The sequence below is a fragment of the Loa loa genome, assembly GCF_000183805.2.
Source record: "Loa loa unplaced genomic scaffold supercont3.415, whole genome shotgun sequence".
Taxonomy (NCBI): domain Eukaryota; kingdom Metazoa; phylum Nematoda; class Chromadorea; order Rhabditida; family Onchocercidae; genus Loa; species Loa loa.
The window spans coordinates 8148-21264 of NW_018108595.1; the positions used below are offsets into that span (position 1 = coordinate 8148).

At 30.5% G+C, this 13117-nt stretch overlaps 2 protein-coding genes across 2 annotated transcripts in view; both read right to left on the reverse strand.

The window, feature by feature from the left end:
- LOAG_18636 (proxenin) overlaps positions 1–7855 on the reverse strand; it is an 11229-nt gene extending 3374 nt beyond the window's left edge. The window contains exons 1-22 of the mRNA XM_020451300.1: positions 7799–7855; positions 7180–7367; positions 6766–6934; positions 6416–6652; positions 6033–6136; positions 5763–5902; positions 5380–5562; positions 5005–5146; positions 4654–4770; positions 4384–4554; positions 4017–4103; positions 3663–3853; positions 3303–3384; positions 2990–3136; positions 2708–2794; positions 2387–2503; positions 1918–1978; positions 1633–1799; positions 1300–1440; positions 969–1088; positions 513–628; positions 146–265 (exon numbers count right to left, since the gene is read on the reverse strand). Coding sequence (XP_020304923.1) covers positions 146–265; positions 513–628; positions 969–1088; positions 1300–1440; positions 1633–1799; positions 1918–1978; positions 2387–2503; positions 2708–2794; positions 2990–3136; positions 3303–3384; positions 3663–3853; positions 4017–4103; positions 4384–4554; positions 4654–4770; positions 5005–5146; positions 5380–5562; positions 5763–5902; positions 6033–6136; positions 6416–6652; positions 6766–6934; positions 7180–7367; positions 7799–7844 — 2933 coding nt within the window. The 5' untranslated portion in view covers positions 7845–7855. The remainder of the gene's footprint in view (positions 1–145; positions 266–512; positions 629–968; positions 1089–1299; positions 1441–1632; positions 1800–1917; positions 1979–2386; positions 2504–2707; positions 2795–2989; positions 3137–3302; positions 3385–3662; positions 3854–4016; positions 4104–4383; positions 4555–4653; positions 4771–5004; positions 5147–5379; positions 5563–5762; positions 5903–6032; positions 6137–6415; positions 6653–6765; positions 6935–7179; positions 7368–7798) is intronic.
- Positions 7856–12010: 4155 nt separating this feature from the next.
- LOAG_18637 (hypothetical protein) overlaps positions 12011–13117 on the reverse strand; it is a 2990-nt gene continuing 1883 nt past the window's right edge. The window contains exons 3-4 of the mRNA XM_020451301.1: positions 12792–12992; positions 12011–12670 (exon numbers count right to left, since the gene is read on the reverse strand). Coding sequence (XP_020304924.1) covers positions 12233–12670; positions 12792–12992 — 639 coding nt within the window. The 3' untranslated portion in view covers positions 12011–12232. The remainder of the gene's footprint in view (positions 12671–12791; positions 12993–13117) is intronic.

The following is a 13117-nucleotide window of genomic DNA, read 5'->3' on the forward strand; positions in this document are numbered from 1 at the left end:
ATAATATATATATATATATATATATATATATATATATATATATATATATATATATATATATATATATATATATATATATATATATATATAGATTGCAGATATCAACGATATTTCAGCAGACAAGACCATCATATTGTTAACTAGCCTTGCATAAATTGTCAAGAAAAGTTGCTTGAACGGTTCAATGCGAGTAATACCAAGTTGATCACGTAATAAACGTGCAGCACTATCAAAAGCACCTGAAGCAACGTGATCTGCAACCAGTCTGAAACACATGTAATTAGTGAATATCTATTCCACTGTAACTGCCAATAAATATAATAAACCTATTGGTAAACTATCAGAAAATGAAAGACGTCATTGGGTTAAAGAAAACGAGACATTCAATGGTGAGAATATCTTTAGAGAGGTGCGAATAGCAGATATTATTACTCTTTTATCACTTGACACACTATTTTAGCCTATTCGAACTTTAAAGAATTTCAGAGAAAAAATCAATTTATCGTCATCACCTCGAATTGTTCGGCCAATAAACTGATGGTGGCTGTCCACATGATGGTGCCGTATAAAAACTGTCATCTCCAGATTTTACGTCAACATCGGTTGGGAGAGCTAAATCATCATCTACCTAAAATTGCAGTAATACGAAATACAGTCAGCTTTGAACACATCATTAAAAATGCTCGGGCGACATCGATGATGTCAGCCTTACTGACGAGCAGCTCAACCTCAAGTTATCCCTATTATTACAGGTTATCCGTTCCATCTATGTCAGATATGTTTGCATGCACATGGAATAATGAGGATTTCCTTGAAATTATAAAAACTGAAAAATTCCGTACTTATAAGTAAGAATTATAACTTACTTTGACAATTACATGTCTCTTCTAGTCTTAATTTGAATGTAAATGAAGGAAAAAAAAGTAGCAAATGAATGTAAATGAAGGAAAAAAAAAATCAACACTTACATCCCAGCCACCTTCTTTATCTTCATTCTCACTTGCAGCGCTGTGCATTTCATCTTCATCGATATCCGGATTACCCTCCTCATCTAACATTAAATCATCGGTACCCCAAGCATCACCAGCCTGAAAAATCAGTTAACTCCCAAACATCAAGCAAATTTGTATTTTTCGAACAAAATGTGCTGCAATCGAATAAAGAACTTAAGTGCTTATTATAAACTTCCAAGTCAACAAACATAATTACGAAATTTGTAAAACTTCATATCTATTTCAAAAAATTACTCCTTCGGTGAAGCTAAAAATCAAATTAGAATTTAACAAATATTTTTTTTACCACATCAACGTCATCGTTGGTGTGTACAAATGCAGCAGCTGCTCGAGATGCTTTATTACCAGCATTTTCTTGATTTCCCGTGATAAAATGTGCATCAAATGGACCACGTGACATTGTCAGTAATGGCCAGTTATCTTCCATCTCAAACAGGAATTATATTACAAATGAAACATATAAAGTTGAAGGTCAAGTTTTAAAGGAGAAAAATGACACAGAAACAAGGGAAATTTTCAATAAATGAGTCAAATAAAACATGGAATTTTTGGAAGGTTTAAAAAACTACTGGAACACTTAAATTATTAGAAAATTTAAAAACAAAAACCGAATATAAACCTGCTTAATTGGTGGTGGTGGGACCAGTAAGCGAGCATTCGGATCAACTGGTGGCAAATTTTGTCCTCTTGCTAATAACTCCTCTTTCAACTGCTTGGCTTCCTCGTTGAATCCATGGGTTGCCGCAGTCAAATATGCCAAAGAAATCTGACCAACATCTTTCAGAACTAAAATTAATCTTTAAAATTCGAACAAAAATAATAACAATAATTTTCACTTTTGAAAACTTTATAGAATTTTCAAATATTTCGTGTATTTTTTACCAAAGACAAAAATAATGAGTACTTTTAATACGCTCGCTAACATCACCAAGAAGAAGTGCGGTCTGATAATGTCCATTTACATCCTTAAAAAACATTTTAAATTAAATATGAGGATAGAGAAGAGCAGTAATTGAAATTTGAGATGTTAGTTCGACCAGATTTTGCAATCTCTGTTCGAGACTTATGCAAAACATATCCTTGTTACGGTTGACTTGACCTGCGAAAATCTGTTCAGACTTTAAAGGATCAATTACAGGAGAAAAACAAATAAAACTACGATATTAAAATGATTCTTATAAGTCATGTGAAAAGTTAAAGAAAAATAGTTACTGTGCCAGTTATATAAAGCGTGCACTCCTACGGAACTTCAGGACTCCAAATGTTTAAGTGACCAAAAGTGAAAATTCTGATTCCTGTCAACTTAATTAAATTTGTTCATTTTCCATAATCGGTTCACTTCCTACATATATATTTTTTTAAATGATCCATACTTTACGAATTTGAGCAATTTTCATCATTTTTTGCAGCTTCTCCATATTTCCGGTGATCAGGTACAGAAATGAAAGCTTCTCGAAATCTTTCGTGCGTTGATATGCCATTTCGACAATCTACAAAAAAACCGGCATAATAAGAACAACCAGTTTCTTTACGAATTCTGAGATTTCCAAAGCAGCTGCATGATTTTCAGCCTATGTATGTTTGTTTACCTTCGCATTAAAAATTACAGAAAATATTAAGAATTCCTGATAAATTCTTCCAGACCAATGTTTTCGAATTTAGAAAAAGATAAATTTGTTGAAGCTACCAGTTACCTGATGATTACCCTGCATTAAGGCAGCCTCACCAAGCGCCTGCCAAATTGCTTTGTCATCGAGCACCTTAGCTGATTCAAAAGCAATCTAAATTAGAGAACCATTATCGCCAGCAATCATTTTTTTTTTGACTTTTTCTGTCTTTACTCCTGTCTTTTTTAATTTAATTCCTTTTTCAATCTCCTATAGCTCAGAAAGCAGTTGCACTTTTTTCTAATCTTTCCTTTTCCCACATATTTTCTGAAAATTTCTGCTGAAAGACATTGCATTTCAAAAGCGCACTTCAAGGTTACCGCATTCGAGCGCTAAACCAAATCGAGTTTTCTCGTCTTTCACAAAATGCAAGGCAACCTCCGGATAACCTTTCTTTTGCAAGTATGCAATAATTGACTGACCAACCAGATTTGCTGAGCGAACCATATTAAGTACCTGAAATGTTCAGTGGAAAGCTCGAGTCTGTCAATGTTACTATAAATTTGGATATATGCCACATTTCTCAACAATACCATTAGATTCCGAAACAAGCAACTTTTTCCTATTCTTGTTCATTCTTGGTACTTTTCTTTAAACTCAAATTTCATCGAATTCCAATAACCTCATCGTAACGACGATTTATTAGCGCTAATTTGAAGCGGTATTCCGTTGGGTCAATAGGTACTTCAACTGGAGCTGTTTCGCTGAAAATGTAAAGTCTCTGAAAAGTCCTACACAAATATGTTTCTAAAATATTGCGTACTTTATCTCTCTCATCTTCTGTTCTGTTTCCAATGAATCTTATAAAATAAACGTCATCCTAGGCACAATTTAATTTTTTCTTTCATCAACTAATTTCTTCTTTCAAACAAATCTGCTCTGCCAACGAAAACAATTTTTAGAAAAAATTCAAATCAAAAAAAAAAAAAATGCCGAATCATAAACAAACTTCTTTCTTTTCGAAATTTGCAAAAAAACCTACCGATTCAAGCAATACAAGTTTTCACCACGAACCGCAAGTACATATACCGGTACATCCAATGTTCTAATTATGCCATGATCACCTACTGCTAACGCATATTTGATATGGTTGCTGGTAGTGTAGAGGAAAACACCTTCTTCTTCCCAAGCACCACTTTTTAAACGAGTTGACTCTTGCACAGTGCATAAAATCTGAAAGTACTTTGACGAACTAAGTAATACGCATCGATTTAAGCAATTAATTATGAGGGAAAAGACTTCATAATTTCGAAGTACATCTTCGAATAGCATTAAATTTTTAAAAATTTTACAAGCTTCAAGGTAATCTAGCAATAAAAAAATCATCAGTAATTACTTGTAATCTGCGTGACACCAAAGTTAAAGTGTGTTTGCTAAGTAAAGCTGCATATTCCAAATTCTTGGACCAAATCACATATTTCACCTGTAATTTGAAATATATAAACCAATATAAATCTGCATCCCCCAAGTGAACAAATGAACCAGTAAATTCAACCAATTAGTTAGTAAGAACATGGTTAGAGGTAAATAAATATGTTAGGGTTTATGATAAAATAAACTGTAGTCCGTGATAAAATCTGATTAATAATTTGCAATTAAAATTATAATACAAAGACTCAGTTTCGCAAATTTGAATATTCCCTTTCTGAATTATGTAGTTTTGTATAGTTCTAATCTCACTTCCAGAATGACTGTTAACTAACCTTAGGAACTTTTGCTGAAGCCAGGGTGCGCTTTTGTTGGATATCAAATAGCTGAATACCTTCGCTATTTTTCAGAAGCAAAAGTCCAGTTCCAGCATAGAAAATATCATCAATCGAGATGCTTTGTTCAATCTTTCGATTTTCGCGATTTGACAAATCCCGAATCGTAATCTAAAATAATATAATTGATCCTAAAAAATGATGAATATACAAAGCAAACAGCTTTTGATCCCAATATACGGCTTAAATTTATTGTTCGTTTAGACAAACTTGCTGATTTTTGTCCAGGACAGCAAAACGATTGCGTGCCACCCAGATCGCAGCCACACCCGGAGAACGCTTCCCTTCCGGAGCCTCACCACTGCCATCAGATGAGTCTTTCGATACCTCCAATTCAAATTTATGATATAATTTATTTTTTTAACTGTTCATGTCAGTAAAATAAAGAGATAAGTTGGTATTAAAACAAAAAAAAAATGTGCATACAAAAAGTGAGACTGTTGCGTGTAATGGTGCTGAATCAATGTATGCAATGATAATAATAATTATATCAAAGATTTAATACGAAAACAGTAATTACATAACGGAGGTAAGTAAAATAAAGTCAATATTAACACTTACCTTATACATATCGTATGTACAGTATTCAAGCATAGGTGTACGTGTAATCAAAAGGAATGAATTTTCAGCCGGGTTGTAATGCAATGAATAATACGGTTGCATAAGCTTGCTACCACGAAGTTGGACTAATGATACATCTTTGCTGAAAATTTTCCAGCATACTCATAGTTTCCAAAATTTCGAACTGTTAAGATTTTAAATCTTAAATTCAAAGAAATATTCCTCTCTTGTATAAATATTCGCGAAATATGTCTCTTCTGCAAATCCTTAAACATATTTCCACATTATCGTTTCCATATTTGCCAAGTGAAATACATGTCTCATACATATGATACTTCCCACACACCAGTAATTTTTTCTTTTTTGAAAACCAACTTATTAGTTAAATCTAGTCGTCTCAACTGACGATCCTTTACATAAAACACCAAATTTTCGTGTACGCAGTACGCTGGACGTTCACGTTCAATTTTAAATACCATCATTCCACTATCATGACCTGCTGCAAACATATTCAGTGTTGGATGAGCAGCCAAAACCCAAAAGCGATCATTATCGTGTCTGTAAATTACACTATTAAAAATCAACTACACTCTCAGTCTGTTTCGAGAATCGATCCTTTTCAGAAAGTTTCATAATTAGATTCCAAATTGGATCAATCTGCCGGTTTAGAAATATTATTCTTGAGCATATAAAAAATTGTACAAGCTGAAGCTGGTATAAATCAAAACTGCTCTGAAATTCATTTTTTGGAAGTTTACCTAAACGTGTGCAAGCACGTGCGTTTTTGCATATCCCAAATACGAATACTTTTGTCTTCGGAGTTACTCAGTATCAATTCAGCCTTTGCATGAAACAGTACTGACGATACGTTGTTATAATGTCCACGGCATGAGTCCACCTATAAAGACATATGCAAGACGATGTAAGGCTAAAATTTCCTCGACTTTGACAAACTTTACAAGTCTAAGAAACAGATCCGCTCAATACCAATATTTAACGTACATTTAATATATATATGAATAAGCTACCTCCCAAGCTTTGCTTTCGTTATAACGCCATAATTTTACTTGCCGGTCGTCTGCACCGGAAACCAAAAGTGGCATCGTCGGATGGAATGAAACCCAATTAACTCCTAAACTGTTTCCTTTTTAAATTAAAATGGCTAGAATTAAAAGAAATAAGCACCTTCTCCACTTCGGACTATGCGATCTCTATTAGTACTTATGAATATTAGTACATATAGATAGGAAAAATTAAAGAACTTATCAATCCAGTGATAAGCAGCTCAATCACAACATTAGTCAGATGAGCCAGATGATTTCCCACTAATTGTTTCACTTTAAAAGGGATCTTTACATAACGATGATAAAAAATGATGAGGTTGAAGCTATATAGAACTGTTTCTACATACCTCTATCATGCCCTTCTAAAACATGCTTGACAACGACATCGGGTTGTCCAAATAAATCGGCACTAGCTACGCCACTAACTGAACGTACACGTGATATATCGCTACCACTTCCTGGTGAAACATTCTTCTTCCGAAGCCCAGATATATCCCAAATTCGGACGGTTTGGTCTAGAGAAGCCGATACCACCAAATCCTCAGTCGGATGAAATTGTGCACACATCACATAATGGTTATGACCTGGTAAAGTGTGAATTTCAATACAAGTATAAATCACAGTATTTGCTAAATTTAATAGTTTTTTCTATTTTTACTGTTCTAAACTGTGACCGGAATAGTCATAGAAATATTACCAGTCAAAATAGCAATACTATGACGACTTTGCCAATTCCAAATCCGTACTGTTTGGTCATCCGATGCACTAATAATCCATGGGTAGTTACTGTGGAAAAACGTGGTACGGATGTAATCAAGATGACCGAGTAAAGTGAATATGCAGCGGCGTTGTTTATAATTCCAAACCTAAAATTTAATTATCAAATTAAAAAAAAAACCTTCCATCACCAAATAAACTCATATATAATAAATAAGAACAATTCCATTGCAACTAATTTTTAATGACATTTCAGTGGAAATATTGCAAAAGAAATACAAATTAAACATAATTATATATGTCTAGAATCTTCACCAAAAAAAATTAAACCTAACCACTTTTGCTCCTCGAAACTTATTAAAAAAAAGAAATCCATCACCACCAGAAAACCTACCTTAATTTTGTAATCATCACCACCAGATACAAAAATTGGCTGTTGACTATGGAATGCGATACCACGTACTGGACCGTCATGTTCGTCAAATTTATCCAACATAACACACATTCGATAATCCCACAATTGAATGACACCACTATGCAATGATGCCAAAACCCATGGCCGAGTCGGATGGAATGAAATCCCTAGATGAATTAATCACAAATATATAATTTAAAATTATTAGTAAGATTTCAAAACTGCAAACAAAAGTTATGGAAACGAAAAGAGGGAGGAGAGAAATATGTTAAATTTAAATTTGACAATTAACATTAAAAAAGTATATATATATATGTACTAAGAAAATGAAATGTCTAGCAATAATAAGAAAAGGAAAATGAAAGGTGTTACTTTGTTAACTTTTACTCTTACTCTAAAGTTTCAATAATGAAAATATCTGAAATAGAATATGTCTAATCATAATCATAATTCATTCATAATTCAATCATAATTCATTCATTTCTTTTTAATACAAATGTGAATGGCAATTTTATTCATTTTTTTTCTAGCATATAAATCCAATACTTTCCACACCTTTCTATACCTGTACGTGAAAAAAGTTCGCACAGAAATTTACCTTTAACTCGTGCCGAACTTGACTCGAATTTTTTCAAAATTGTCATCACCTGTAAGTCTTAAATGTATTCCTTTATTAAGTTCTTGAACTTTAACATGCATTAGCTAACCAAAGAACCGTGTACCACAGAAAAACTACCGGAAAATTACCGTAGCACCACAATTCCTTTTCCGCTTTAACGACGTGGAAACTATGATCAATCCATCAAACCAATTCACGTATGAAAAGAATAATCCCAAACAGTGAACAAGAAAGAGACGATGGAAATTTCCGGAAATGCTTCGAAAGACTAGCTTTTCCGGACTCCCTTCTTCCGAAAAATTTCTACGAAAAGTTTTACCCTTTCAATGGTCAGCTTTCTTACGTTTGACTTTTTCAAAAAATTTAATAAAAAGTTCGATTCCTCAAATAGGCAATTTTTTCCCCGGATTCTTCCATTCCAAAAATGCAATATAAGAAATTGGTTCCTTTCAATGATTAACATTACCGGATTAATTTTTCTTTCAGGAAATCAAATTAGAGGTTTAATTTTTCCGGATTCCTTTTCCTTCTATTGTTTGCTTAATTTTTCCAACAGAGTTTTTCCAATATATCATTTTTGTATCATTTTTAACGGTTTGCAATTTTACAATACAATACAGTATACCCTCTCCGGTAACGGAAGTATCGTAGTGAACCATCTAGTAATTAGCCGGAGTAAAATATGGATTTACCGTACGAAACAACATGATATAAGATGATATAGTATGAAATTTAACTATTATTCATATTTTCAAGATCTTGAAAGAAATTTACCTTACAATTTAATTAGTAATTACTATGGTAGTAAGTCATGATAAGTGTTAAATATTACGAGGAAATACTTTGTATAGTATCGGCAATGAATGAAATTATTTAATAAGTTATAACAAATAATCTTTAACTATTAAGTCATATTTTATTGTAAATAGATTTGATGACATGTTGGTGACAGACAGACAATTAGGACTGCGGGAAAAAGATTAGAAAATATTCCAGAAGTAATGAATCATAATGATTGATAAATTGTTAACAGTATCATCTCTGGTTGTAAATATAACTAAAGTGGAAAATTTTTGATACAAATTTAAATTTTATAATATTTGTAAGTGTGTAACCATTGTTAACTTTGTAATATATATACCGAAAATGTCGCCTTCTGTCGCGCAAGAAAAGCTTGTATGCCAAAATGAAGTTGCAAGTTATGATGGCAATGGGTTATCACTCCAATAGGGTGTCTCATCTTTCAATTAAAAGGTCAAATAAACTATGTCCATAGGCAGGATGGGCTTGATAACTTCCCGAGAGTTTGTTTAGCTCTGTAAGATTACCAATCTAAGAACTTCACTATCACTGATGAACTTTAGGAATGAAAAATGGGCCTAAAAATCCATTGCATAGACTAAAAAAGATATATCCATATTTGTAGCGTTTGCTTTTTGTTTTTCTGTTTCAAATAATCGTCGAAAATTATCATGAAATTGGTGATATGATATTATCATTAATGAATGATAAATGATATTTTATGATATTTTATCACAACATCAATAACATTTTAAAATCGTTATCTTCATTCATTTTTTTCATATATTTTCTGTTCACTATGTATTGTAATATTTAAAAAGAAAAAAAAAATACTTTTTTTTGTTTCTTTTAGCATCATCTGTATGCTGATAAAACATTTATCATTTATCATTAATGGTGATAATATATCAACAATTTTAATGTTAAATTTTGTTAAATGATAGAATTGCAAAAGTAATATTTTTAATATTTATTTTTTAATATAAATATTCATTTTTAATAATTTATTTAATCTTAAAAATATTTCCTAACGGTTCTACTTTCTTTCCCTTCTTTTTCTTTAAAATCTTTTTGCAAATATCTTGAGCAAGAAGTATGATACCTTTTCAACTACTCCATTTAATAAATTTATTTCTTTTTTCAAATCATAAAATATAATTTTAAAATAGGGAGAGAGAGAGACTGGAAAAAATGATTTAAAGAGAGAGAGAGAGAGACTGGAAAAAATGATTTAAAATATGTTCGCATCTTATTAAATATTCCTTTTTGCGACTTACATTTATAATCGAATCAAAAGTATAAATAACTGCAAGAAAAAAAAATGTAGAATATAAGGATATTTTACCCATAGGTTTTAAATATTCCCGGTCTTTCAAAAAAGCATAACGGGTAGAATAATAATGGCGGGTAAGTAATAGGTAGAAATGTAATGGGTAAATAATAGGTAGAATTGTAATGGATAAATAATGGGTGAAACTTATATTTCTTGATGTAAAACTTCAATTTAACTAATTGAAATATACCCATTTGCTGTAAGAATAAATTCATTTCAAAAATTAAAAATTACTTAATCTAATTAAGAATTATTTGAATTTTATCAAGTACTAAAGATGGGATTAAATAATAATTTACAACAATCTTATGATGATAATGTTAAATGAACTTGTAATATACGTTTGAGACAATAAATAATAGGTTAAAACATAATAATTAATAGAGCTAATCGTAATTATCATCCATATCATGATTAATTACCATTTCTTTGATATTATTTCACTAACACAATCATTGCGCTTATTTATGAAAGTAACATTAAATTACCGTATGCTGCGTACTGAAAATCACTTTTTTTTTGCAATTCTTCAATATTCTTTCCATGTTAATAATTTTTGTTTGTAAACAAAAAATCATATTTTACAAATATATAATATATATATTGTACATAAATATATTTCTGCAATTCCGTATTTAAGATGAAAATTTTAATTAGTGTCATCTATGGAGACAAAAAAAAGAGGGAAAAAGTGACTTAACAGTAAATGTACAATAAATATTACAATGATAATTCATTATAGTGATAGCAATCATTATTACTGTTATTATTTTCCTTTAAGCGATATTTTACGATTTATGACGTTGAAAAAAAAAAAGAAGCCAAATTTTAGGAAATCAAATGTTACATCTTTTATCGAATATTTTAATTAATAAATTATAAAACAGAATTGATAGGAAATAATTGTGCTAATAGTTCCTTAAATATTGAACAGGTAGAGAAATAAAAGCTGCAATAAATTTGCTAATTTATGGAATTTAGAAAGGTTAAGAGTGGTCAATGCTCAAAATAATAACAAACAAATAAAGTAGTAGCAAATGAATGTGTGCAAAATTAGATTTATGCTAATATTTTATTTTCATTTCTACAAAAATATCATGAGAACTAATAATCTTAAAATAAATTTATGAAATATTAAATCTTAAATAATTGATTGTATTATCTCATAGTCTTATCGTAAATAATGATAGCTTTGTTTTATGTGAAATATGAGCATCAGAAATTTCAGTTTGTTGAATAAATAAAATCAAAGCTCAAATAGAAGAAAGGAAAAACAAAACTTCCTACTTTCATTGAAATTTACACTACTACAAAATTATGTTTGTTAATATTCTGTTTAAAAATTGGAAAAAGAAATTAGCAATTCTGATTTTTACAACTCGATTATTGATGAGATTTTAAGAAATATAATATGAAAAATATTCATAACAGTAATTACAAAATTTAGCGAAAAAGATGAATAAATACGTAAAATTTATATGCAAATGATGTGAGATAACGACAAATAAATAAATAAATAAATAAGTAAATAAATAAATAAATAAATAAACAAACGAACAAATGGGAAAAAGAAATTTAGAAAGAAAAAAGTGAATTTTATAAAACGAGATAACGATATGATATATAAAACAGAATTTTTTCAGAACATTTTTCTTCGGGAAAAAGATAATTGTTACCTCGTAATAGATGAAAATTTTCATAGCATGAAAGTAAACTAATTATTACCTCTTATTATTGTGCTGTTATCATAGAAACGAGATAACTATCATCTATTATCACTGTGCTATTATCATAGAGACGAGACAACTATTATGTGTTATCATTGTGCTATTATCATAGAGACGAGAGTTCATTATATTTACTAAGGTTGAAGGAATGCTTTTTTTTTCCTGTGTAATACACTGTTTCAAAAAAACAAATAAATACATAGTCTTTTCCTTTTAAAATGAGATTTTTGACACGAAAAGCTACAAAAGTTTAGTTTTAACGAATAAAAGAAATATGCTTTAATCAGAAATATAAATAAACAAATACATAAATTAATTTTGGTCTTATCTCTCATATGAAATTAAAAATGATTGCAATCAATGCTTTTCTGGATAATAAACAAAAGGGAAGAAGAATAAGAGTAAAATTTGAAATGAATTAAATTAAGTCTCATATGAACATAGCAACGAATATTTCATTTCAAATTAATTACTATAAGAGTTTCATGCTTTAAACAATAATAATACTTATTGCAGCGTTGTTTACATCATTACATGACCCAATTCGATTGTTTAAACAAATTCGATAAGAGGCTCCAGGACTGGTTGAAATTTTTTTGTCACTGATAACTTCCTTCGAGTCATACGCGATTTTCGATTGGATGTTAACGGAGAGGATAATTCGGTTGTGCTTCCGCTAGCTTCAACAATCGTATCATCGATGCATTTTCCGCTTTCACTAACTGTCGTCAATAATGGTACACTATCGTCGCATGCTTGTCCACTAATAAATTTTTTATTCTTACGGCCAAGTAAAGATTGATGGTGTTGTTGTTGTTGCGATGTTTCACCATGTTTAAATCCTTCCGTAATACTTGCAGCATTTGTATGTTGAAGTTGTAACTTTCTTTTGCAGTGTAAAATATATTTTCGATATACATCCGGAACCAAGACGGATGGATTATTTTGTTCTCGTACAATTTTTACCGAACTCATACATTGCTTCACATCCTAAAAATAATGGTAAATTTATAAATTTTTAAATTTTTCAAAGAATTTTTAAAGAATGATTGAGTGGCATTTCTTTTTCATTTTCTTTTTTTTCGAACATTCTTTTGTATGCATAATTTACCTGTTCAAATGAAATCAACTGTCGCCAAAAGCCAATATTTGGTTCCACTTTTGGTCGTACCGAAGCCAAATGAATATATGCATCACGTAACGTTTTAAATTTATATTTGGTCAGAAAAGCAAGACAAATTGTTGCGCAACGTGATACTCCTTGTACCGAATGAATGAGAACTTTGCCACCTCTTGCAATCACTTTCAGTATCTTAAAAAAGATAAAAAGTTATTTTTATGATCATTGATACTTCTAGTTATCCATTTTCATTTTCATAACAATTGTCTAGAAAAAAAAAAAACAGAATAACAATACAAAAATTATTACACATTGTT